Source organism: Delphinapterus leucas, chromosome 1 (assembly GCF_059928025.1).
Source record: "Delphinapterus leucas isolate spDelLeu-1000000601 "Yukka" chromosome 1, BTC_Dleu_Yukka2, whole genome shotgun sequence".
Lineage (NCBI taxonomy): Eukaryota > Metazoa > Chordata > Mammalia > Artiodactyla > Monodontidae > Delphinapterus > Delphinapterus leucas.
The window spans coordinates 94,690,906-94,717,310 of NC_143129.1; the positions used below are offsets into that span (position 1 = coordinate 94,690,906).

The 26,405-nt window shown below is 60.3% G+C and overlaps 1 protein-coding gene across 5 annotated transcripts; it reads right to left on the reverse strand.

The window, feature by feature from the left end:
- Positions 1 to 311: 311 nt before the first annotated feature.
- On the reverse strand, positions 312 to 26,405 carry CELSR2 (cadherin EGF LAG seven-pass G-type receptor 2). Of its 5 annotated transcripts, XM_089918512.1 has the most exons (33): positions 22,881 to 26,392; positions 17,816 to 18,463; positions 15,648 to 15,870; positions 15,122 to 15,237; positions 14,858 to 14,946; positions 14,308 to 14,465; positions 13,757 to 13,920; positions 13,467 to 13,592; positions 12,938 to 13,104; positions 12,385 to 12,672; positions 12,121 to 12,295; positions 11,738 to 11,879; positions 11,445 to 11,565; positions 10,835 to 11,018; positions 10,555 to 10,656; positions 9,708 to 9,802; positions 9,263 to 9,472; positions 8,602 to 8,785; positions 8,365 to 8,493; positions 8,099 to 8,279; positions 7,775 to 7,942; positions 7,549 to 7,675; positions 7,234 to 7,434; positions 6,747 to 6,921; positions 6,314 to 6,426; positions 6,091 to 6,170; positions 5,876 to 6,002; positions 5,642 to 5,764; positions 4,920 to 5,047; positions 4,601 to 4,689; positions 4,294 to 4,488; positions 3,985 to 4,155; positions 312 to 3,844 (listed from the first exon to the last, which is right to left on the reverse strand). In XM_089918512.1, the coding sequence occupies exons 1-33, from the start codon at positions 26,173 to 26,175 to the stop codon at positions 3,606 to 3,608; spliced, it is 8,733 nt and encodes a 2,910-aa protein (XP_089774638.1). In that variant the 5' UTR covers positions 26,176 to 26,392; the 3' UTR covers positions 312 to 3,605. The 5 variants fall into 5 exon arrangements, with proteins under 5 accessions (XP_089774638.1, XP_089774634.1, XP_089774641.1 ...); XM_089918508.1 differs by having other exon boundaries at positions 312 to 4,155; XM_089918515.1 differs by lacking the exons at positions 312 to 3,844; positions 3,985 to 4,155; positions 4,294 to 4,488; positions 4,601 to 4,689 and having other exon boundaries at positions 4,940 to 5,047; positions 5,642 to 5,729.

Genomic DNA, 26,405 nt, shown 5'->3' on the forward strand with positions numbered 1-26,405 from the left:
CCTTCGATTCTTGGAAATGCCAGAACCAGCCCAATTCCTTATGAGTTTTGAGAGGACTTTTCCTCCTTGGAGGCCAGGCCCTGACTTAAGGAAGTCAGGCAACTGGGCCAAGGGAGTGAGTTCCAGCTGGTGCCCCGCCCCCCAGGTTTACATGCCCATAGGCCCCCTTCTGAGGCACTAAAAGGCCCTTCCCCTGTTCGTGGGCCAGGCCCGCCCCCCCCACCCCGTGGCTTTCTTCTTTTTATAGCTGATCTTAAGGTTCATTTAACACATTCACCTATATCGCAGTGACAGCTGCCTACACTTTCACCTTTCCCTGAGCCTCTGGGATTCCAAGCATTGAGCTGGGGGGAGGGTGTGTGGAGACAGACACTGAGTGTCTGACTCTGGAGAACATTTGGCAGGGGCAGGAAGACCTCGGGTGCGTCTCCCAACCGCGTCCTGCACTGGTGTCTGACAGAAGCAAGCCCAGACACACGCTTAGGTGTGGCCAGCAGATGGCATGTTCGTGTGGCCTGCGTGTGAGCCAGGCCCCGGTGGGTCCTCAGAGGCAAAACAAGCAGCAGACCCGCGTGCTATTGCCACCTGGTGGCCGAAAAGGACAAGGCAAGGGATGTTCCTTTCGCCCTCTAAGTCAGTCTAGGGTTTCGTTAACTGCCCCTCCAATCGCACTGCAGACCTGTTTAAGCAACGTTCAGGAGGCAGCATCTGTGGGGGAGGAGGCCTGCCTGCCACGGCTGCCCTTCTAGCTCACTACCTGCTTACTTCCTTCCGTTTGGGTCGAGCTTTCTGTCTTTTCTCTTTATGCACTCTGTCTTCACCCGCCTCCCCAGTAGCACCAGGGAAGGAAGCCAGGGTTTCTTGGTCTCTTACTATGCACTGTGAACTGTTCTAAACATATGTCAACTCATTTAATTCTCATAAAAGCTCAGTTAGGCACAAACCATTATCATCCTCATTTTGCAGGCAGGGAAACTAAGGCTCAGAGAGATTAAGTCGCTCAGTCTGGTTCCGGGGTTTTTGTTCTTAACAACTCCCCTCTATGGCCCCCATGTGAACTCCCTATCTAGTTTGTTGAACAGACCTTCGAAAAACACAAAACTCGGGAACAGAAGTAATGTGGCAGAGCACACAGCTGGCTAGAGTATGAGTAGTTGCTTCATTTCCGATGGGGAAAAACACGAGACCGCCCAGGGGAATGAAGTTAGGATGTACCTAGTCACTGAGCACCTTTCAATTCCCACCAGCCTCTCAGCCCTCCCTGCCTCCTGAATTCTGCTCCCAGGACGGGACTCAGCCCTAAGGGGCTGGGCTGGAATCCTGCCTGCTCTGTGCAGCCTCTCCAGCCGTACAAGTCCCTCCTGTCCTGGTGAGAAGCATACTTTCCTGCTAACAGCCACATCTTCGTTGGAAATGCCAGGACGTGGGCTCAGTACTGAGGCTATTTGGGGGACACTGCTGGGGGTGTCGAGAGGATATCTGAGTCCCCTGACGTGGCCCTTCCAGGGCCCTGCCTGCTCGTGTTTTCCAGCGACCAGGCCTCCCCGCGCTGGAAGGAGAGGGCCCCACACAGGAGGAAAGGATGACAGTGCTCAGCCCGCAGAGAACTAGTTTTATTCAGTGGCATGGAGAACTGAAAAAACAAAGCACAAAATGCTACCATATTTACAGTTACAATCAAACTGTACAATCAGATGGTTAGTATCAAGTTAGCATCCAGCATCTTTGTATTTTTTTAAGTCAAGTCATCAGTAGTAAAAAACAGTTAAGTTTTTAACCCTTTGCAGGAATTGCTGAGGGGAGAGGCCAGGGAAAGAATCCATGGCAGAAAAGCCAGAGACCAGCCTTACAAATGAGAAATAGGAACACTTTTTCTACTCATAGCCTCTTTTTCTAGCCACCTGCTCCAGAGGAAAATGGGTGACAAGTCTGGAACACATGCTCAGCATAAATGGTGACTCAGATGAACAGCAGTTGGCAAAACTGAGGAGGGAGGGAGAGGTGGGGAGATGACAGCCTGGAGCAAGGGGAAGGGCCTGAGGCCCCCTCGCCAGGACTGCTGGGTACACACCCGACCTGACTGATGGCCACATCAGACCCCCTGGGACTGGACCCATCCCAACACAAAAAGCAAATAAATAAAAAATATATATTAACTCTCTCTTCGCAGGGAGCTGGGTGGTGAGGGGGGAGAAAGAGGAACAGGGACCTGGTCCTTCGAAGAAGAGAGCCAATTCCAAGAAGGGGATAAAAATAGAACATGTCTCAGAGGCCACAGCAGGTCAGTGGGGTTTGTCTGGTCTCAGAGGAGGGCGAGTGGACCCTGGAACCCAGACTGGAGACCTGGGCTGGAGACAGCACGGGGCAACCGTGCCAGCCCCATCTGTCCTCTTCCTCCCTGTCCCACCCACACAATAGCAAAGAAGCTCAACTTAACACATGACTGGCCTTCCCCAGCATGGGGCGGGCAGGGAAATGAAGCACTTTTGGGTCAGCGAACTGAGCAAACACCCGGGCTGCAGTGCACGGCCAGAGTCCAGGGAAAGGAGAGGGGCTGGGGTGGCCCGGCCGCCACCCAGGGGCATGGGTTCCCTTCAGAATGTGTTCGTGCAGCATTTGGGGGTCTGGGGGCGCTGAGTCCTTCTGCCCCCTCTCCGGACAGGGCTTTTTCAGTTCCTGGAAGGGGCGGCACAGGCGGGGTGAGGAGTGCCCTCGGCCCTGCGCCCTCATCGCACTGAGGCCTGCCCGGTGCGGCCCACAGGGCTTGATGCCCTGGGTGCATGTGGCTTTGTCCTTTCCTTTTGGTGATGGCAAACGAGGGGCAGGTCCCCCAAGAGTCCCTTTCCTCCCAGAGGCACAGCAGATGGGAAACTGAGGAGAGGCTGGGAAAGCATCCTGGGAGGTCCTATCCTCTTTGGGGAGGGAAAGGGGAGTCAATTTCCAGCGTATAAAAAAAATTAATCCCTGAAGTCATGAAGAGTGGAGTTCCTTTTTTAAATTTCTTTTTTCCTCTTTTCTGAAAAACTTTGTCTTGGAGATGTTGGCCCCAGGGGTCCAAAGTGCAGTGAGGGGGATGGTGGGGGAGGGAGTTGGCACTAGATGGCCTTGGGTGGGGTGGGTGCCCCTCCCGGCAAGGCCCAGGCTCCTCAGATGGATGTTTCGTCGCTGCTGCAGGCAGGCAGGCAGGGGGAGCAGGGGCGGGATAAAGCACAAGACAGGAGTGGGAGCATGAGTGCAGCTGGGGAGCGTAAGGGAGCCTCAGGGTGTAGGAACCACCGGCCCAGGGTTAATGCAGGAAGTTAAAGAAGAGAAATCTGGAGAGGCAGGAAAGGAGAGTGACAGAAAAGGCAGACAGAGGGTTAGTCAGAGCAGAGGAGACAGTGAGAAGCTTTCACCAGAAGGAGGAAACAGAAAAGCAACCCCAGCTCCCCACCCTCCCTCACTTTGCCCGATGCTGGGCTGGGCTGACCCCACAGGGCGTCATGTTTGTGGGCATGTGGCCTGAAGGGACCTGGGCCGCACTCGGCCGCCCACCAGAGCGGCCTGGGAGGCCTGGAGGCGGGGCCTCTGTGGGGCTGCACCCTGTCCCGCCCACCCAGCCACACTCACTCCGAGCCTGAGGAGTCCTCATCCACCGTGCCTGCCTTGATGCTCATGGCGATGGGCATGACCCCATTCAGCTGCTCCTGGAGGCTCTGCCGGGGTGGAGGGCGGGGAGGGGGCCCACCCCGGCTGCCCTCGCTGGCTGAGGAGCCCCGGGAAGACCCTGTGCCCTGCTCCAGGGGTAGCCGTAGGAGGCTGCTCTTCTCACTGATGGTGGGCAGACACTTCTTCTTGAGGATGCCTGTGGGCCGGAGGGCGGGTGCCATGAGGAGCAGGTGGAAGGAGCATGGGGCTGCCCTCGAGAGCCCTGCCAGCCACAGGCCAGTGTGAGGAGTGAGGTTTGCTGATGGGGGAGCATGCAGCTGAGCATACCCCGCTCACCTTTGTGAGGTTGGGCAGAAGGGCCTGGAAGGGGACCCAGGGACCCCTCCCGAGGCAGGGCATCTCCATTCTCCCGCGGCCGCTCCTCAGAAGCCCCATTGCCACCACTGCCCTTTGCTGCGATCCCAAAGTCTCCTGGCCAGGGGGCCTTCCCGGGCCCCAGGCCCCCATCTGGTGGAGAAAGGAAGTAAATGAGGCCCAGAGAAGACAGACGGCTAGGAGAGTCACCACCCTAGTCTTGCTTCCCAGGAATCCCAGCCCCTCTGCCCTCCCACTGCCCCCAAAGGCCACAACCCTGCGCTGACCCACCCTTGGGGGTACTGTGCAGGGGCAGTCTCTCCGCCCCAGGCCCCAGCAGGCTGTCCCAGCCCGGCTCTCCAGGGAAGGTGGCCTCTGCCTCTTCCTCCTCTTCCTCCTCCTCACTATCTGATGAGTGGGTAGAGGCATAGGAGCCACTCTGGTCATCTTCCAGGGACAGGTCACTGTCAGAGTCTGTGTCTGGATCTAGGAAGTGCGGGAGAGATCACAGGCAGCCCATCCGCCACTGCCCACCCTCAACAAAAGTTAGGCAGCTGCGCCTCCACCACCACTGGCCGTCAGGAGGTTCCGTCCTCACCATGCTGCTGGTCTTGACCTTCCAGGAATAGGCCACCAGGGTTCCCCAGGCCAGGGGGCCCTTGGCCAGGGTCCAGTGTGGACTCCTCCCTAAGAAGACAAGACATGCTGGAGGCATCAGCCTGGCCCCTCACCCGGTGTCCCATTCTCTTCTCTGTTCTGGGTTTTCCAGTTCCTTCCCCATGTTCCTCACTGCTTCCACTTCAAGCTGCCACCGTGTCGGCCATGGTGTGTGCTACGCAACTCCTAGCAGCCTGGCCTGGGTCTAGCATGCCCGGTGCCCTTCTCCCCTCCCCAACTGTCCCATCACCAGAGCTCACCTCAGCAAGAAGGGGATGTAGCTGGGCTGACTCTTGCCCGAGCGGCTGGCGCTGTGCAGAGAGCCTGCTGAGTCTCCATAGGGCTGGTAAAGCCTTCCATCTGCATAGGGGCTGGGGCAGTTGTAGGACTAGGCAGGGAACAGAGAGGTCAGTACATGGGTGAGCCGGAAGGGGTGGCCCCAGGAAAGCGGAGGGGCCGAGGGAGCTTGCCCTAAGTTCTCCCCGCCACATGCCCAGGACTGAAGAGAGAGGCCCCACATCTTTGCTGCCCCCATTTCAGGGCCTAGTAGTGTTGTAGCTCTGCCATAGCTGTGCCAGTTCGACGCACCCCAAGTGCCCCGGACTCGGCTGTGTAAGGGTCTGCTGGCAAAAGATGGCACCAGGAATTATCTCCTGAGAGCATTCTGGGAGGCACAGAAGATTTACCGAGAGGCACAAGGGATTCTCAGGTGTGGGGCATTTATGACCTGATTACCTGTCTTGGCTACTCCCTCATCTATTCTAAGCTCCGCTCCCATCCCTCCCAAGTCAAAAATCCCCCCCCCCCGACCCCAGGCCCCTTCTTCCCAGGCCACCCATACCATTTCACCACCCCTTCCTCCTTCCAGGAAAGGATATAAGGATGGAGAAAAAGTGGGACAAAAGCACAGCCTTTGTCCCTCCTGCCTCTTCCCCCTCAACTCCCCATGACCCCTTCACCTCCCTGACCCCGGCTCCCTCACCGAGGTCAGAGTGGACTTGGTGGTCAGAGCAGGGTCAGGGCTGGGCTTGCGGCTGCAGGCAAACTTGAGTGCTTTCCGGACCTCCTTGCTAAGCACCACATAGGAGAGGAAGATGAAGGGGCCCTGACAGGCAAGAAGCAGCAAGTGTCTAAGTGCTTATTAAGGCACCTCGTGCCCAAGCTTCCCACCTACAATTCCACCGGCCTCCCACAGGGCATGGGTCGGACCAGGTACCTGGATGCAATTGGAAGCAGCAAAGAGGTAGTGGAAGAGGAGGGTGTCACTGTTGACAGACAGCAGTGCCAGTAGCCACGTGGCGCTCAGCAGCAGGAGGACAGCGAAGGAGGGCCTCAGGCCCGAGCTGGGGAGGGGGTGGGCTGTGAGTCTGGCCGTGAGGCCTCCCATGCCGATGCCCGTCCACTGCCAAGGCACCCACACCCCATACTCACACAGGGCCTTTCTTCTCAAAGCCCTGCCGCTGGGCAGCACAGGACGCCCGGGCCGCCAGGATGTACAGGAAGACACTCATCTAGCAGGGGAGGGGGACGTGTGAGGGGGACCATCAGGGAACAGACAGCTTCCACCCCACCCTATGGAGGCCTCAGCAGTTCCTAAAGGGGATCCTGAGGTCACACTCAGCCTGCTCGCCCCCAGCCGCTTTCCAGCACTTACCGAGACGGCAAAGGCCACGGGGCCAGCAAAACTCCAGATGAGCGTATCGTAGATGGAGAGCCAGCAAAAGTCAGGGTTCCCATAGCCCTCCGGGTCCAGGCCCACGGCTAGACCTGGTGACAGCAGTGGGGAAGGGGTGATCAGGGACTTGGAAATCAGTCAGGTGGTCAAGTGGGCTCCTAGGGCCAGGTGCAGGGGATGAAGGCTTCTGCCCACCATCTGTCCATGCCGTCCTCTCCAGGATGGGGGACCCTGTCCCTGAGTGGGGGTGTCAATAGCTGTGTTAAACCAGAGGGATACTTGTGGAGAACCTGGCCCGGCATAGGGATGTGGGCCTCTGGGCCTGGGATGGGAGTGGGAGAAGGTGGCATGAAAATGGACGTAGGCCCTAGGGATGTAGAACCTCAAGGCCCGGGATCGGGGGTGGGGGTACCTGTGATGAAGGCGGGCACACCCCAGCCTAGCATGTAGTAGAAGCGCATGGGGCCGGCATTGACGTCGCGCACCTCAGTGAGTGCCCGGTACAGGTGCAAGGCCTCCAGCAGAGCCCAGGAAAAGGTGCAGAGGTACAGGAAGTGCAGCAGGATGGCGATGACTGTGCAGGCAAACTGAGGGCCCAGGCCACGCCCAGTCAGTGACCAAGGCACACCCAGAGTGTGGGTCCTGCTCTCACCAGACAGGGGAGGAGAGCCTGGGTGTTGGGAGGTGCTTCAGGGGGAGTCTGGGCCAGAGGAAGGTACCTCTAGGGTGCTGGGGAAGTAAGGAGGAGCTAGAAAGGAGGAAACTGGGGGCCAGGCACTAGGCTGGCTCAGTCACTACTGCAGGAGCAGGGATTGAGGGGGCCGCTGGGGAGGACGCATATGGGAGTCTGAGAGGGCTGGGCACTGGGGAAGGTTTCTGCGTGAGGAGGAACATCTTACAGGGAGGTCAGCCTGGTTGATTCCCAGGAGGAAGACCAGCTGAGCTAGGCCCAGGGCGGCAGTCAGGTTCCGTTGGATGCCGTGCTGGTTGGAGCGCAGGGCACGCAGAATAGTGAGGAAGAGGAAGGTGAGCAGTAGGGCAGCCAAGGTGACCCCTAGGGCCACATAGGTCAGCGTCTTCAGTGGCAGGATCTCCCCATTCTGCAGGGTGGGTGGCAGAGAGCCAGAGGGATTAGGAAGGGCGGGGCCTGAGCACCTAGTCCAGTGCCCTTGGCTCCCACCCCCAGCTCTGCAGCTACCCCTGGTGGGTCCAACCTCCCGCCTGGACACGTCCATGAGCACGGCGAAGCTCGTCATGTGGTTGCACTGGCAGCTGACGTGGCTCTCGTTGCGGAAGACAACTTCGCAGCCTCGGGCTGACCAGCCACCTGTGCCACTGACCCTGCGTGAGGGAGGCAGGGTCAGGAGACAAGAAGGGTGGGGTGCCCAGGGGCCTGAACTCTCCGCCCAAAGCCTTGGGGTCAGGGCAGTGCAGGCTCACAGGATCGAATGGTTCCAGAAGACACAGATGGGCTTCGTCCGCTCCTCCGTCTCCAGCAGCCGGAACTGCACCGTGACTGGCTTGTCCAAAGCACGGGGCAGAAGCTCCTCGTCGTCATGGACGCTGATGCTCACCACGGGCGTGTTGATGACAGGGCGTTTGGGAACTCTGGCGCGGGGCAGGCGGGCACACAGTCACCACGGTAGTCGTGTGACTGGAGGACGCCCCAATCACTCTGAGGTGCCCCCAGGCCCTGGCCCCTCTCTGTGCCCCACCCAGCCGACCTGCTCCCCCGCCCCACTCCCCGCCTGCCCAGCCGCTCACCTCAGGCTGCGCTTGTCTGGGTCGTAGTTATGGGGCAGCAGCCCAGCCAGGGTGCGGTAGATGATAACACTGGCCACCGCCTCGCCCTGACTCAGCTCCGGGTGCCGCCGCTGGCGCCGTGCCAGCTCCTCCGGCTCCTGGGCCTCTCCAAGGCCCGCAGGCCTGACCACGGGGGGTGTTTCTGGGATGGGGACACTGTCCACTCAGCTGGGTCCTGCGCAGATGCCCTGGCCTGGCCCCTGACCCACCCCTTGGTCCCCACTGACCTCTGAAGACGGACTCAGGCAGAATGACCGTTGTCTCAAGGTCCGGGGGCCGCTCCCCTCTCAGCGCCTCGTAGCGGGGCAGCTTGGCCCCAGCGAAGTTCCCCTTGTCCAGGCGAACTACAGAGATGACTAGGGAGAGGTCACAGTTCAGACCCCCCGTGAGGTGGGCAGGCCCTTGGCACGGCCGCCCTTACCAGAGACTCTCCCTGGACCCTCCCACCCTGGCAGCAGCCTCACCAATGTTGGGCGTGACGATGGTGAAGGGGCTTAGGTAGGTGTGCCGCATGTTCTGGGCCAGGGCACTGGCGTAGGCCTCATAGTGCTGGAGCAGCCAGGCGGTGCCACCCTCTGTCTGCTGGATCAGCTCCCAGTGCCGCTTGTTGGCTGCATCCAGGAGGGCGCTGCCCACCTGCAGCAGATTCTGGGGGAGGGCACGGTCTCGGTGGGCTGTGCCTGCAGCCTCACTCCTCGTCCCCAGCACCAGGCCCCAGCCTGTACCTAGACCAGCCCTGGCTCGCCCCCCACCATGCCCCTTCCTCTAACCCTTCCTCCTCAGTCTCTAAGAGCTTCCCACACAGATGTTATTAGATGCTGGTTCCTCCCTGTCCTGGCACGATGGGCAGGGCCTCTCCTCCAAGAAGCCTGATCAGACCGGGCCCCAGTACAAACATTATTTTCTACAGGCGCCTTGCTATGAAAAGGGTTAGGAAGAGGTGCTCTAAATTACCCACATGCTGGGCCATGGCTCAGGGGGTCTCATGGGGGCCTCATGCCGGCTGAGAGCTCCCCAAAGGCAGGGGTGGGGAGTGCCCCCCATTTTGCCCCCAGGTGGCCAGGAGCAGGCTCACTCACCGTGACCTCCACCCACCCAGCCATTCCTGCCCCCTCCAAGCCCCACCTCGGTGAAGTGCACATCCTGTGTGGCGGACAGCCCGAAGCCTCGCTGGGTGCTCTCGTGGGCCAATAGCCGAGCGGCCAGCTGGTAGGCCACCTTGACGTCACTGCCGAAGTAGCCAGCCGTGTGTTGGGTAGCGTTACGCAGAAGCAGGGCCAGCCGCTGGGAGCGCCCCGAGTCCAGGCCTGACTCGTTTCGCTGCAGCCGCTCAGCCTGGGACCAAGATAGGCTGGGGGGTCAGCACAGGAGTGAGGTACCCAGAGAGTAGAACTGGAACTCTAGAGTAAAAGGACTCAGGAAAGGGGAGAAATGGCTCCAGGTGGGGGCCCTGGGAGACAGGAGCTGGAATTCCAGAGTCCCCTTTCTCAAAGCTGGGGAGGCAGGCAGGTCATACTGGGCCAGGGCAGGGGGTGGGGGTAAAGAGATGGAGATGACAAGTTCCACTTACAAAGCCCTTCAGCTCTGAGAAGGTGACTGATGTGCAGTTGAAGAGGTTTGGGGGGAGCCACCCTCTGTGCTCGTCACAGTGGCGCACAGCAGTCCCTGGGGGAAGGCAGCCAGGAGGGCAGGCCTCAGGGGGGGAGACAGGAGGCTGCCGAGACCTGGCTGAGTTCTGCTGGGGGCCAGCCCCTTATGGACCAGAGGCAGGAGACAACCAAACAAGGGCCCTGCCATCCTGTACTGCAGGTGAAAACAGGGAGACGTGTGTGGAGAACACCAGAGCCAAAACCTCTGTAGGATCAGCCCAAAAAAGGGCTACAGGAGCACACGTGGTCCTGCAGCACACGTGGTCCCTTTGAGCCCCCAGACGTGGCTGTCCCTCTCCAGCCACCACCTTGAGCTCTCTGCCACTCACTCTCTACTTCTGAACTCTGGTCATCGTCAATCCAAGGACCAGCGCCAGCCCCCATCCTGCGGCTGGGTCGCCTGGGACAGCACCTCGCCTCCCCTACTCCCCAGACCATCTTTTTAGTGGCATAACTCCAGCACTAGGTGGTGAGCTGAGGACGGGAACCCTGTGTGACTCATCTTTGAATCTCTAGCACCCAGCCCTGTGCCATGCACAATGCGGGTTTTTTAGCACTTTTGTTATGAGTCAAAGATATAGGCACCTTTCATTTAGGCAACCTTGGGAGCAGGGGAACAGTGAGCCAAGGAAGCATGGGATATGGAGTCCCCAGGACTTGGAGGCTGTAAAGTGGGGTCCTATGATCAGTAGCCAGGGGCTCCCCACCCTCACCCCACTGATGAAAGGCCAAGTCCTCAGTCTCACATTCTGGGCCTCCAGTACCTACCAAAGGAGCCTTTGGGGCAGGGGGCAGCAGCAGGCAGCCCGAAGCGGGTACGGGGCCACCAGATCCCAGCCTCGATGGCCCGTGGGCAGCTGTCATAATTCACTGCAGGGAAGCACACACCGTCACTCAGGAGCAACTGTCCCCCTACAGCTCTGGCCAGGCTCCCCAGCCCTCCCTGTGCAGCCTCAGGCCTGCAACCAGCCCCTGCTCCTGGCCTCCCTGGGACACCAGGGCCTGGCACACAGCAGGGAGGGCCACCCATCTACCGCAAGAGCCCTACCTTCACAGCCGTTGGTGGTGACCTCAGCAAAAGGGTTGTCACAGCGATCACACTGGCGCCCAATGACACCGGGCTTGCACGGACACTGGCCATCCTCAGGGTCACAGACTCGGGACAGAGAGCCCGTGGGGTAGCAGTCACACAGCAGGCAGGCGGGGCTGCCAGGGGGCCGGTAGTGGTTCTCCTGGGAGGGGAGAGGGAGGATGGGATCACTGGCTCAGGCTCTCTTCCCTGGATGCTCATGGATCCTTCACTGTAGCCCCTCTGGAGAGAGGCTCCCTGACCTCAGGTCCCCACCAAGAATGGTACATTCAAGATATGTAACAACTGGTAATGTTTTGGAGTTTAATCCATCAATTGGACACCAATCAGAACAGGCTGCAAACAACCAGTATAGCTGACCCAGAGCTCACTGGTTAAGTATAGGTCCTGGACGCCCCACACCCCAGACACACGAGAACAAACAGCCCCTTGCCCGCCCTAGTGGAGCAAAGGCGCATAAGCCCTCAGCTCTCTGCAGAGTCTTCCTTCATTGTCCCCCCCAAGGGCCCAGGAGGTACAGAACAGAGGCCAAGGCAGCCGCTATGGAGGCCTAGGCCGGGGCTGTCACCTTGCAGTGGCACTCGCCGCTTGTCTTGTTGCAATCCGGATCGAAGCCTTTGCTGACGTCACAGTTGCATGGGCCGCATGTGGGGTGTCCCCACCAGCCTCGGGGGCAAGGCTGGTCAATCCTGCGGAGAAGGACCAGGCAGACATGGGCTCCCTCTGCCACCCGTCTGGCGTAGCCATGTGTGGCCCTTCTGAGCCTGGCTGTGGGTCAGCCAGGTTCTCAGTGCTCTGAGGGACACAGCAGACACAGGCAGTGCCACTGGGACCTGCTGCTGCCTGCAATGGTCCACTTACCTGGTCTCACAGTATGGCCCAAGGTAATTTTCGGGACACTCGCAGATATAGCCACGGGGGTCACTGGGCTTTCGGGTACACACGGACTGATGCTCACATGGGTTCAGGTCACACACGTTAGTACAGTTGTCACCATAGTAACCTGGGACCAGAAGGACAGGAGAGGCTCAATCCCCACCTTCCCCTGGCACTTTCTTCAAACCTGCCTTCATCCATCCCCTTCTATCCTGAGCAGATATACCAGCTGGCTCTGGCTTTGTAGTGCAGGAGGAGAGGCTCAGAGAGGTGATGTGACTAGCCCCAGGTCACACGGCAGAGCCAGAGTGAACTGTCGCCGCCCTGCACTTGCTAACCTGCCCCATTTCCCTGGATCCCTGGCATACCTGGATCGCAGCTGCAGGAATAGCTGTCCCAGTCGTCACTGCAATAGCTGTTGGCAGGACATGGGTTCGAGTCACAGGGGTCTGGCAGGCTACAGCCTGGCTCCACATTGATGCTTTCCCCACGGCTGGGATCCAGACTGCTAATACCCTCGGGCGTCTCGCTTACCCGAACACCCTGGGAGGGACAAGGTAGTGTTGGCCCTTTGTGGAGCGGGCCTCCAGCCTCCAGCTATTGGAGATGAGAAGGCAGGGCAGGAGGCTTACCTGCAAACAGCCCCGGAAGCCGCGGGCCACACCACTGGCCGGCCCAGGCACTCCCCCGACGGTAATGTTGCTCAGGTGTAGCCCATGCAGCCGGGGGCCCAGGTTGCCCTCTGCCCGCTGCTGCCCATAGTCGAAGGACAGGATGGCGTGGCCGGGGCTCCCACTGGCTCCCAGTGCCAGCTGTGCATGGTGCCAGTCGCCATCATTGGCCCGGCCTGGCTCCAGGCGGAGAGACGAGGCCTGGAGTCCGGTGCCCTCCACGCTCAGCACGACGTGGCCCTCCTGAAGCTGGCACCAGAAGAAAAGAGGGTCAGCAGACTGCCTTAATGGGCTCTTCTTCCAGCCCACTGTCCTCCTTCCTGGACCACCAAACCCATCCTGCTGCCCAGCTGAGGCCAGAGAGGAAAAGGTATTATTTCCCTTGGGCCCAAGAGATGGCAGCAGTGATTCACCAAACGAACCTAGCTGCCTTTCTTTCCAGGGAAAGGCCCCGCCCAGCCATCTTTGACCAACCCTGGCCAGGGCCTGCCTGCCCCACCCCTCTCTGCATCACCTGCAGGGTGATGGTGCTGCGCCCCCTGGTGACAGCCTGCAGCAGGACGCCGTCGGCCTGGCGTGTGCGGAACATGAGGCTGAGGTGCCAGGGCTGAGAGATGGGCAGCGAGAGGCCATGCCAGGCCACCAGGCTGCTGCCCAGGAAGCGCTGCGGGTTGGCCATTTCTGGGGAGACAGATAAAGGCAGACTCTGAGAGGCGGAGCGCCCAAGTGCCCCAGGGGGTATGATGCTCAGCAGGGGCGGCTCCCTGGGAGGCAGGGCACTGTCCCTCCTAGTGCCCACTCTCCACGGCAGCCCCGCCCCCCAGAGCATTCACCTGCCCTGGGCCCGCACCACACTGTGCCCAGGCCTGCCTCTGACTGGGCCCTTTGTCTCCCGTGCTACCCTCTCAAGGCTCTGCCCAGACACGCTTTTCTACCCACAGCCCAGCTCAGCTGGGCCCTGCCCAGTGCCTGCCCGGACCCTGCCAGTGTTCCCAGCAGTGCTGACAGCTCCCAGGCCCCGACCTCTGAGAGCTGCCCCCTACCCTGGGCACAGCTCTTGCCCCCGAAGCCCAGAGGGCACTCGCAGCTGAAGGCATCCCACTGGTTCACACAGGTGCCCCCATTGTGGCAAGTGTTGATGTCACACACGTTCTTCTTGGCAGGGCAGCCTAGAGTGGAGAGAAGAGCACTCAGGTGGAGGCTCCCAACAGAAAACCTGTGGCAGTGGCTGGAGGGGGCTCCGAGACCCGCCACGTGCAGGGGTTCCCGCAGCAGGCACACCCCTCCTCTCTGCGTAGGGCCCCTGGCCTCGCCCCTACCCCAGCCCCCATACCGGGCACGGTGCCGTTGTTGGCAATGAAGTCGGCCATGTCGACATGGCGGCTGTCCACCTGCAGGTTCCTCATGCAGCCCACGAAGTGCCGGGTTCGGACAGGGAAGCTCTCAGGCAGGTCAGGCACCCCGCCCAGCAGCAGGGGCCCTGTCAGGTCCAGAGACCTGGGGGAGCAAAAATGGCTGCGACATGAGGGAGAGTGGGGTGCTTCCGGCTCTTCCTCCTCCCTGAGCCCTGCCGCCAGGCCAGGAGCCCAAGGGGCCCTGTAGAGCAGCCAGGGGAAGGGGAGCCTCAACAGGAGCTGCTCTCATCTGATACCCGCCCCTCCCCAGACCGCTGCACGAGGCCCAGCTCTAGTCCCCCAATCTTGCCCGCTCCCGCCTCCCACCCCAGCCCCCGCAGAGGGCTGAGCAGGGGCAGAGAGAAGCAAGGTGAGGGATGACCCCTGTCTGAACTGGTCCCCATTTCAGGGCCCCCAAAGGCCCCCCTACAACCCTCCCTCCCTGACTGGCCCACACCTCACCGCAGCCCCAGCCCTCTCCCCTGCTTACTTCTTGCTGCCACCCTGGGTGCCCTGGGCAGCGCAGGAGTAGTTGCCCAGCAGAGCTCCGAAGCGCAGGGCCACCCCTGTGTCACAGCCATCCACGGTCACCACAGCCACCTTCTGCTCGGATGGGCCCTGCGGGAGCCCTGTCTGACCCAACAGCGGCTGTGGACAGGGAAGGGCAGAGATGGGAAAGAGTGGGCAAGAGCCACTCAGGTCACGGGCCAGGCACTAACTCACCCCCTGTGTGTACACACACCCCCACATATACGTGTGTGTGTACACAAACACACATGCACACTGATGTGTGCTCACAGGACTTACATGCTTTACCTTCCTCAGCGTCTACTCAAGTTTCTGCCTACTAGAACAGGAAGCATCTACACCACCCAGTGGAATGGGAATGCCCAGCAAGGTGGTAAGTTCCACCCCCCCTTCCCCCATTTCAGCCAGAAGTGCCATGACCAGCCCCTGGGCAGGCAGTGCCACCCAGGTCTAGGTGAGCACCTGAGCCAAGGACAGAACCCTCCAGCTCCTTGACCGCCTCCCGCACCCACCTTATTGTAGTACTTCAGCTGCACTGTGTGCCACTGGCCGTCACTGACCCCTCCGGACACGAACGGGGACACGGTGGTGGTCGACTCCCCTGGGGAAAGGACCCAGGTGAGCTGGGACACCAGATGAGGGCTGGGAATGGGGAGGGGATGCTCATGGTTGGGCTGGGCCCAGATCTGGCTGGGAGAGTGTGTGACTTGGGGTCAAGGGCCGAGAGACACGGGGCCTCTAGGAGATGGGCAAGGACATGGGGCAAGCGGGATCACCTGCAGAGAAGGTGAGCTGGACCTGCTCCTGGATCACCTCGAGGGCCACAAAGTCATGCTTCTCGTTGAAGCGCCCATTGTACAACAGCAGCCCATCACGCTCCTTGGTGGCAAACCTGAGTAGGAGTGGACGATGGGGGCACGCAATGGGGCACCCACCTGGATGCCAGCACCCCAGCCACCTAACCAGCCCTGATCCTACTCAGGACTCTCCAGAGGGCTGACTCCTTGGCCGAGGCTATGGGCCATGTGGCTAGAGTGTGGAAGATGAGCCCAAACCAGGACCAGAAGCAGAACCTTGGCATCCTAGCTCCCACCCTTGAGAGTGGGGTGGGAGGAGCGTAGACGGCCCTGGTGGGTGAAGGAGGCCTGCTGGCCAACTGCACAGGCAATTCCAAGTGCAGACCTGGCTCTGCCAACATCCTCTTCTGGGCACTTTTGCTGCCTGACTTCCCACCTCGTCCACAGAACAGGAGGCACCAGACTCACCCCCCCCGGCCCCTACCCCCAGCACCCAGGAACTCACGAGAGGGCCAGGGTGAAGTGGAAGCGCTGGCGTAGGCCCCGGAAGGTGATGAAGGAGCGGGCGGGGAAGCTGCGCGTGGTCACCTGGCAGAAGGGCTTCTCAAAGTCTCCGGATGGGCAGTCGCACTTGAAGCCGCCCACCAGCAGGTTGACACAGGTGCCCCCATTCTTGCAGACACCCGGGGTGCAACGGCCTGAGAGGGCACTCACCTCACAGTGCTCACCTGGGCAAGAGGTAAGGCAGGTGAGCACCAAGTGCCTGGGGAGCTGGGACTCTTTTGCATCCAGTGATCCCTCCGTGGTCTCCTGTGACCCCCATAATACCCCCAAACTCTCCCAGGCGTCCCCACTTCCTCTCATGTGCAAACTCAGCCATTCTGTGCTGTGTGTGGCGCACTGGGCTGTTCTCACCACACTCCCATATACGGCTGTCCTGCGAGCGCCTTGAGGCTCCCAGTCCCTTCCATACCCCTGTTTGGACCTCGAGAGCACAGGCCCACGAGGTCCCTGATTATAAGGGCCACGTCCTAGCGGCCTTTGGTGTCAGGGCTACCAAGCAAGCTTAGGGGTGTTCTGGCCCCTTTAGGGGTGAATGCGCATGGAGGGAAGGGCCTGCAGGACAGCATGTGGGCTGCTGCCAACCCCTGCTTCCTCCCTCCCTCCCACTGGTGCTTTTGTCCCTGTCAGGCACCAAGATCAGTTTCCCTCCCTGGGGATAAGACCAGGCTTCCACTTGGATTTGTCGGAGTTATGGGATGGTGTGGGCAGGAAGCTGGGGACTTTCCAGAAATGGGGCAGGGAACTCCCACCCTGAGCCCTGGGGTCCAGATTGAGGACCTCCGTGCACTTGGGAGATGCTGACAGAGTAGGGAACTGAGCCCTGGGAGCAGACCAGGATTCAATGGAGGAGATGAAAATTCCAACAATATCAGATAGAAAAATCCACCCTTTTCTCTCCCTCCCCATTCCCAGATTCTAGAGATAGGTTCTCAGCTCCAGTGCCTAGTGACAGGCTCTAGTTTCCATGGCAACTGTTGTTCGCCTACTCTAAGCACCCCCCTACCCCATCCTCCTGGACAAAGACTTCCCTCCCCTCCCCCAAGCCCACCCCTCTGCTCCCCACCCGCCCCTCCACCCACAGTAGCAGCTGAGAGGAGTCAAGTCTGGCAAGTTCTGGGCAGGAAGACGCAGCAGGGGTGGCAGTGGGGCTTGCCTACCACTGCTGGCAGAGCCAGTGGGCATAGCTCTGGAGGAGAGGGAGCAAGCCCTAAGGCATCTGGGAAGGAAGGGCCCATGGAGGAGAGAAGGGTATGTCCTGAGGAAAAACAGGAGCCTGCAGGGAGGGGTCAGGAGCACAAAGCAGAGGCAGTGAGCATCCCAGGGAGAGGCTTGGGACAGGATGTGTAAAGACCCCTGGAAACAGGCCAACAGGGCGGCCTCTTGGTCAGGACGCTGTTTTACACACCTGGGCAAGGGTGGGGCTATTCTGTTCAGGGTCACACACAGGTGCGATAATCTGAAAACCACTATCCCCATACCCAAACCCTCCAGTTTCCCCAGCTCTTCTGTGCCTTCCCCTCAATACCTAGGGAAAAAAGCACTTGCTGCACCTCAGAAAGGTAACTCACTCACCAGTGGGGAGAGATCAGGTACTAGGCCCAGCCGCATCTCTAATCCAGATGAGACCTGGAGCAAGTCACCTGATCTCAGCGTTCCCTTAAATCACAGCCAACACTTCCTACAGGCCAGGTCTTTACCCGTATTAAATCAGTTCTCACAACCACCTTATCATGTGAATAGATTCATCATCCACTTAAAAAATACTAAGGCACAGAGAGGTTAAGTAACTTGCCCAAGGTCACCCAGCTAGTATTGTCAAAGCTGGGATACAAATGCAAGCCGCTTGGCTCTAGAGCAAGAGCTGACCTCAGTTACACCACCTGGGGGTGGGGGCTGGGTAGGTGGCCGAGAAGAAGGGGTCCCCTCTCTGCCTTCCTCAATAGGTGGTTGTGAAAGAGCAAGTGGGACTTGTGAATAGCCAGTGTACCCTGTACCTTACTCTGGAAAAGAACGAGGCCACCCCTGTCCTTAGCCTGATTGTGCTGGCACCACGGCGTTAGGCCCCCAGAGCCGCCCCCAGGGGTCCCCCCTCCCTCGGTGAGAGCTCACCGGTGTAGCCATCGCGGCAGAGGCAGGTGTAGCCGCCCTCACGGCTGCGGCAGCGGCCGTGGGAGCCGCAGGGCCGCGAGTAGCAGAGATCCACCTCCGTCTCGCAGTAGTCGCCCGTGAAGCCAGGCGGGCAGCGGCAGCGCAGCCCCCCGACTGGGTGAATGGGCCGGAAGAGCACGGAGGAGGAGGCGATGAAGGGCGCGGAGGAGTCGAAGCGCAGCACCGACACGCAGCGCATGTAGTTCTCGCAGGGCTCGCGCAGGCAGATGTTGTCGTCGAAGGGCAGCACGCGCTGCGCCGAGATGGCCGTGAGCAGACTGCGGTTGAGGTACAGGCGCTCCTGCAGGTCCTCAGAAGGCAGGAAGGGAGGCCCGCCCCCGGGCCCTGGCGGCTGGCCCACCGACAGGCTCACATTGAGGATGTGGCCGCCCGGGGCGTCGGTGTCCCGCTGCACGTTGAAGACCACCACGTGGTCTGGGGGTGTGGCCAGCGTGGCGGCCACGGCCTGGATGAAGAGACCCAGTAGGGGCGACAGGAAGCGCTCAGGCGACATGTCCTCCAGGCGCAGCGTGATGCTGTGCGTGAGCATCTCGTCAGTAATGATGGTGACGCGCAGTGCACACTGAGCGGTCACACTGTGCACGCCATCTGCGGAGAGGTGAGACGGTCAGCACCTGGGGAGGGCAGGGTTGCCAAGCCATAGACCTGGCCCCGGGCAGGAGCAGCCGGAGGAGGGAGTGAGTGCGGGCTGAAATCCCGCCTGCACACTCTTGCATTGCCTAGTTGCCAAGAAAGGGTCCTCTTTTCTAATTGGCATAAAGGTGCCCTAGGAGGTATGTGTACCTCACCTGAGGGAGAGTCACTCCATGATGGCTCAGCCCGCATGGGCACTTAAGGGGATTGATTTTCAGAACTTCTTATTGCATACTTCCCAGAAACCCTCTGTTGTGAAGCACGGACACATCTTTTAATATTTGTGCACCTTTCCCTGCCCAAGCCACAGGTCCTGCTCCCTTATACCAGACCAGGTGCCTTCCTGCACAAGAATCTTATTTCGCCTTTTTCTTACCTTCCTACAGGGCCCAGAGCACCATGAGAGACCCACAGATATAATCCTTCTGCCCCCTCAGCCTCTATTTCTCAACACTACCATAACTCTGACCCTGGCCATGTTCCCCCTCCCCCACTGCAGTAGAGAATGGAGGGTGAACTGGGTCAGTGGGCCACCCAGTCCCCCTCCCACTGAGCCCCACGGCTGCTTGGGCTCAGGCCCGCTATCCCCATGGCAACGCCCCACACAAAGCATTCTTCCCGCCCAACTCTCTGGGCTGCAGAGGGTAGCCTGGGGGGCCCCACCCCAGGAAATCCAGCTGAGCCACCTTACAGGTGGTAGCACCACCCACTGGCCTGATGCTGTGGCGTTCTGGGGGTCAGAGATGGAAGGGCCTGGGCAGCTCTCCACCCTGAGCCCCAGACAAGAGCCCCAGTGGGCTGACCTCTCCTCCAGCCCTAGGGCCTCTGGCTACTCATCACCCACTTGGCTAACCGCATTATAGCCGAGTGCCTGCCACACCCCCAGGCCACACACTCACCTATAAACAGCTAAGCACTAACACTCTGGCTTCTCACTCCACCTACACACCCTAAGCCCCGAAATACCATATACACCTGAATGCACAAATACATGGCAATGGATTTTATTTAGCTCAAAGTGAAAGCTGGAGGCCAAGGGGAGAGGGAAATGGCTTGGCAGGGCTATAAAGGATATTCATCTTTTTTATTTACTACAATGTCCTACGCATAGTAGGTGTTCAGTAAGATGTTCATGAGAATTTATTTGGTCTCCATAATGAAGAAAGGGTCTTTAAAACACAGCAGGAGGGGCCCGGGTAGCTATTAAAAAGGACACCCTAGCAGGAATGGGACAGGAGTTGGTATTTCAGGGGTGGGGTGGGAGTAGGAAAGGGATCTGGGAACAGATCCTGCTTCTGTGTCACAGCGACTTGAGGTGGCTAACTGCACTGGCGGCTGGGAAGGCTAAAGCCAGACACCCATCTCAGCCATGTCCTTGGCCCACTGCCCACCTGCCCTCCAGCCTCATTGCTTGAGAATGCAAGGCCCGCCTGCTCTCACCAGCAAGCCTGTTTGTCATCACTCACTTGCTCCTCCTTCTCTTAACTTGCTGCTACTGAACAAGCTGTTCCTTCCTACCTGGCCTATCCAGACACCAGCCCACGGCCCTCCTGGTTTTCTAACCCGCTCTAAACTCACCTTTTCCAGGAAGCCTGCCCAGATTTATGACCTCAGGCTCTACTTTTCTCCCTCTTTCAGACCCCCCTGCACTTAGTTATGGAACTGGCACAGGGCTCTTGTGTACCTGGTGCCGTTATTCCTTGGCGGGATAGTCCCTCCGGGCAGAATGCAGCCCAAGAATCCACACAGAGCACTTCTAACTAATCAGGGAGGGGAGGGGGCAGTCAAGAGAAACCTCACCACCACTCAGCCCTGGGAACAAGCGCTCCTCCCTACGTCCCCCCTCCGTCATCCCAGGCCCCGCCTGTGCCCCTTGCCCAGTGCGTCTCTGTTGCTTCCCATCTGGTCCACCATCTGTGGCCACCTGCCCCCTCTGCTATTGTCCCCCATCCCAGCAGTCAACCTACTGCTCTCTGCGTCTTCTTTGTTCCTCTCTCCTGCCTTGACCTGGGCCACCCCTCAGGTGCAAAAGGTGACGGTGGAAACAGGGGTGGGGGGGTGCATTACCTGAGCCATCCTCCTGGGAAGAAAAGGGTTGGGATGGGCCCTGACTCCAGGAAACCCCACCTGTGTCTAGAACCCAACCTGCCACACCTGGAAAAGTGCCAAGTCCCAGACTCTGGCAGAATCAGACTCCAAGCCCCTCTTCCCCTGGCAGATGTGCCAGTGGGAGTTGTAGGCCTGGAGGGGGTCTGCCACTCTGGGGAATGACCAGGCCATGGACAGGAGCTCCTGTGTGTCCTAGCAGGGTAAGGAAGAGGCGAGGAGAATTCAGGCTTCAGGGGAGCCATCCGGCCCAAGCTGTGGCAGCTGCAGCCACAGGGAACAAGAGAGGGGGAAATCAGAGAGGCATAAACACAGAAACCAAACAGGGGCAGACAAAGGCCCAGGAAAAGAGCCAGCAGTGGAGAAAGTGGGAAAGCAGGAGAGAGTCACACAGGAGATGGGGAGAGGGCAATGGAGGGGGCCGTGCAGAAGGGCCCCCAGGGGCAGAGGCGGGAAAGAAAGAAGAGACAAAGAACAAGAGAAGGAAAACAAAGGGGCAGTAGGAGTCAATCCCCCTCACCCCAGCCTCCCTGAACTTTGGGGTTGCCGTGGTGACTGCCTCCAAGGGTCAGGGCTGAGGGGAGAGGGTGGGGCTAGGGCTGGAGGGTCAGCCGAGGCCTCCCCCTCTCTTCTAGGGGAGCCGAGGTCTGGGGCTCTGCTCTGGTAGGAGCACGAAGGCTGGGTGGGGCCTCTGCCCATCCCTCCATCACCTAGGGCGGACTGGGGATGGACAGGAGGGAGAGGCCCTTCCTCTCCACTCCTTCCCCCTGCCTCCCAGCACACAGAAGGACGAGATAGGGGAGCTCCAGCTCCCACTTACTCCTCCTGGAGAGGAACTGAGGCTTCAAGATGCACAGAACCTTGTCTGTGACCTCTAAAAGCTCATGTGCCCTGGCTCTGATGGCCACCTGCGGAGTGGGGAGGGGAGTCATGAGTCCCCGGAAGGACCATGAGTGGAGGGGGTGGGGAGCTGAAGCCACACCCTGTGTCTTGCACGCCTCTCACTCCCATCCTGGCCCAGACTCCCCAGGGTGGAAGTGAGGCCCGGCAGGCTCTTCTCTTTCTCCCCTCCCTGATGTGTCTGGAGTGAGGGTACCCTGACCCACCCATCCCCAGGGCACAGCTAACAGTGAGCCCTCATGAGGGTCCCAGTTGTTCCCAGGCTTGGGGAAGGGGTTCAGCAACCTGGGGCTGGCCCCCTCCTTGCTGCTGCTGCTGCTGCTGCCCACTCCCTGTAGCTGACAGAAGAGACAGGGTGTCGTCCCCACCCCAACTCTCCTCCCCCAGCCCTTCTGTCCAGGGAGTCTGCAGGCTGAGCGCTTGGCCAAGCAGCTGGAATGCCCGGCCTAGGTCCCGGCCAGGCTCCCATGCCCCAGGATTCTGTTCTCTCGCCACTGGATCAGGGGGCTGTGCCCTCAGAGGCCACCAGTCCCCTGGCTCATTGCGGTCCCCACACCCCAGCCCCTGAGCCCAGGCTCTCACGGCCTGCAGAGAAGGCCTGGCGTCTGAGAACAGCCAGCCCGTGGGGCAGCAAGGGGACCCAGAAGGCTGCAGCCTGCCCCAGGCTTGCAGCCCCTCCCCCAAGCCGGACCCCGAACCACAACCTCTGACAGTGGGGTCTGTTTGGACAGAGACAATGAGCTGTGGCCTCACTTCCTGTGGGAGCTCTGAAGGGGGAGCCGGGCCAGGCTCTTTCTGCCTGGAGGGAAAAGAATGTCCTAGACAAAGTCCCCCTCAGCCGGTCTGCGGCTCAGCCGGGAGCCAGAAGGGGCCCGACTGCAGGGTCCTGACCCCGAAGTGGCAACCCTGTGCCCCACGGCCTCAGCTCTGTCAGAGACTGTATGAGATCACAGGGAGACCCCAGTGGGCGGGCGTGAAGGGGCGCTGAACCGCCGGCTTGCCTCTCCTGGCCACGGTCCTCTCCATCCCTCCCCCAGCTCTCCCGGACCCCAGTCCTCCACGCGCCTTTTTTCACAATTCTTGGCAGCCGTCACCAGGGCAGCCTCACAACACTTCCCCCACCACGTCACAGGCTGGTAGGCAGGGGGTGGCCAACCGAAGCAGCCAGGTCTTGCAGCCCGGGGCAGCGGGCAGGGCCAGCACAGCTGCCAGGATTTCTAGGGCTCCTTCCCAAGCTGCTTCTCACCCCTCAACTGCCGGGCCAGTACCGGGGACAGAGGTGGGTCAGCAGTTCCGCCTTGAATGGCTCTCCAGGCCCTCCCCCACGGGCCACCCCCATCCCCATGTCACCGGGGCCCTTCCTTACCTGACACCAGCACGCTCATGATGGCCTCCAGAGGTCGGTTGTTGTCCAGTGCCCGACTCAGCCTCAGCTCACCCGTGGACGCGTTGAGCAGGACCAGGCTGAGTTCGTTTCCCCGCTCGAAGCTGTAAGTCAGGCTGTCGGAGATGTCAGGGTCGTGGGCAGGCACCCGGCCGATGGCACCCCCGGGGAAGCTGCTCGAGCGGTTGGTGACATAGTTGTTGAAAAGGATCTCAAAGTTGCCCAGCACCGGTGGGTTGTCATTGCGGTCAAGCAGGCGGACGTGCACTGTAGCCCGGCTCACCAGGGGAGCCGACGTGGCCTGGATGACCAGGATGTATTCAGGCCGGTCCTCGTAGTCCAAGTCCACCAGAGCGGTCAGCTCCCCAGAGAAGATGTCCAGCTGGAAGACCTCAGGGATGTTGCCCTCCACGATCTGGTACATGATCTGGGCATTAGTGCCTTCGTCAGGGTCCGTGGCTGTGACGCGGGCCACAGCCAGCCCAATGGGGCTGTTCTCTTCAACAAACACATCAAACTCATCCTGCTCAAAAACAGGTGGATTGTCGTTCACATCCAACACAGCGACCGTCACGTCCATGGGCGTGCGAGCTGGAGGCATCCCCTTGTCCACTGCATATGCCCGCAAGGCGTACTGGGCCACATTTTCACGATCCAGCCTCCGCAGTGTTCGCACAATGCCTGACGTGGACTCTACAATAAAGTCACCATCTCCATCATCGCCTCCTTGGAAGGTGTAGAAGACCCTGCCGTTAAGGCCAGAATCACGGTCAGTGGCCGAAATCTGCAGGACGCTGGTGAAGGGGGGCACATCCTCATAGACACTGCCCTGGTAGGAGTCCCGCAGAAACTGAGGGGCATTGTCATTCACATCATTCACCAGGATCTCCAGGTAGGTGGTGTCAGACTTCTGGGGAATGCCATTGTCCCGGGCAGTGATAGCCAGGGTGTAGGACACCTGGTCCTCATAATCCAGCTCGGCCTGGGTGGTGACAGCACCTGTATCTGCATCAATGCAGAACTGGGGGATGCTGTCCTCCATAAAGTAGGTGATGCGGGCATTCTCACCTGTGTCCTCATCTGTGGCACTGATCAGCACCACCGTGGTGCCTGCTGGCCGGTCCTCGTTAATATTCACCGTGTAGTGAGAGCTCTGAAATACGGGACGATGGGTGTTAGCGTCGGTGACGTTCACCACCACTTGTGCTGTGTCCTGTCGTGTGCCATCGGAGGCAGTAACAGCCAGCACGTACTGCCGCTCCAGTTTGTAGTCCAGCGGCAGGGCGAGGGACACCAGCCCCCCCCCACTCTGGCTGGTGATGGAGAAGCGGTTTCGGGTGTTGCCGCTGGTGATCTGGTAGGTGATGACACTGTGGGCATCACGGTCCACGGCCGACACCGTCACCACGCTGGTGCCCACGGCCGCATCCTCGTTGAGCCGCACCGTGTACTCTGGTTGGGTAAAGGTCGGGTTATTGTCATTGACATCCAGGATGGTCACGCTGACACTGGCCGAGGCAGTGAGTGCTGGGGTGCCATGGTCGCGGGCTTCTACTCCAAAGCTGTAGAAATCAACCTCTTCCCGGTCCAGCTCAGCAGCCACGGAGATCCAGCCTGTGCCATTGTTGATGGTGAAGGGGAAGTCATGCCCGACCCCCGCGAGGCGGTATTCCAGGCGGGCATTGTCACCAGCATCAGCATCGATGGCCTGGACATGGAGAACCAGGTAGCCTAAGGGGACACTCTCCAGGACAGTAGCCTGGAAGGGGGTGCTGACGAAGATGGGAGCGTTGTCATTGATATCCAGGACCTGCACTGTCACCAAGCCAGAGACGTTGGAGAGAGGGGGGCGGCCGCCATCCTGTGCTCGAACCCGTAGGGTGTATTCCTTGGTCGTCTCATAGTCAAGAGGGCTCACCACGTCCAGAGCCCCAGTCTGGGCATCTAAGTAAAACTGTCCCCGCGCGTTGCCACTCATGATGCTGTAATGCACCAGGGCATTGCTGCCCTTGTCTCTATCCGAGGCTGTGACCCGGAGTACCGGAGCTCCTGGGGTCACATCCTCCCGCACCTGGACCACATAGCGCTTCTCGCTGAACTGGGGGGCATTGTCATTATCATCCTCCACAGACAGGAAAACAGCAGCTGTGGCACTCCGTGGACCGGGGTCCCGACCCTGATCACTTGCTTCCACTGTCAACTGGTAGGATTCCACCTCTTCCCTATCCACAGGGCCACGGGTTCGTATTACCCCAGAGCGAGGGTCAATCTCAAAGACTTCAGAGGGGCTGCCCCCAGGCCCCTCCAGCAGGCGGTACAGAATATTGGCATTGGGAGGGGCGTCACCATCTGTGGCTCTGACGGTGAGCACCTCATAGCCCACCTCCAGGTTCTCCCTGAGGCTCTCCTTGTACTCCTGCTGCTCAAAAACAGGGTCGTGATCATTGGTATCAGTCACCAAGATGGTGAGCGTGGCCAGGGCACTGCGTCGGGGCATGCCGTGATCCTGCGCTGTGACTCTGAAGACATGGGTGCTCTTGGTCTCACGATCCAGCTCCTCGGCTGTGGTTACTGCACCGGTGATTGGGTCCAGGGAGAAGAAATGGTTGGAGCGGCTATCGAAGAGGGCATCCATAGTGTACTCAAGCCGACCTGCCTCACCCTCATCTGGGTCGATGGCCCGCAGAGATGCCACAGGGGTACCTGCTGGCTGGTTCTCGGGCACTGTGGCCTGGTAGCTGGGGGGCTGAAACTGGGGGGCTGTATTCACATTCCTCTTCCGACGTCCACCCATGGACGCTTCTGCTGAGCTTTCCCCTGCCCTGAACCCTGGGGTCTGCACCAGCTTACAGGACTGGCATCTCAGCCGTGGGGCCTTTAAGCACAGGTGCTCATGGGGCAGCGCAAGCTTGCCCTGTGGGGAAAGGTGGCCTCCAACGCCCAGAAGACGACAGCTCCAGGGGCAGCCTTCGGGCGCTGGCGGCAAGGGGATGTGGGCCCCGGATTCTGGACACCAGACCCTCAGACCATCATGGTGGGGCACCAGATGGCCAGTCAGTTCCGTCCCCGCATCCCTGCAGCGGCTGGTGTAGAGCCAGAGGTTCGAGGATGAGGCTGGACAGAGCCAGCCCACGGGAGCGCAGGCCCCCGAGGAACCGCGTCCCCCAGGCCCCAGGGAACGACAGGGCCCTACCTGGTCTCCCAGTAGTGGCGGCAGCAGGAGCAGCAGCAGCGGCAGTGGTGTTGGAAGTGGGGCGCGGGCCGCCGGGCTCCGCATCTCTCCCTCTTCCCGGCCGGCCGGGTCAACGGCGGCGGCGGCGGCTCCTCCTCCCGCTCCTGCCCGCCCCGCCGCGCCTCATGCCCAGGCCAGGGCGTCAGTCCCCGGGGGCCTGCTCCTTGATGCCTCACCGGAGCCCGGGCTCCCACCGTTCCCTGAGCCGGGCCCGCGCCCCGGTCACACCGACCACCACGGGCTGGCGCCGCGCCTCCACTGGCACACCCGGCTCT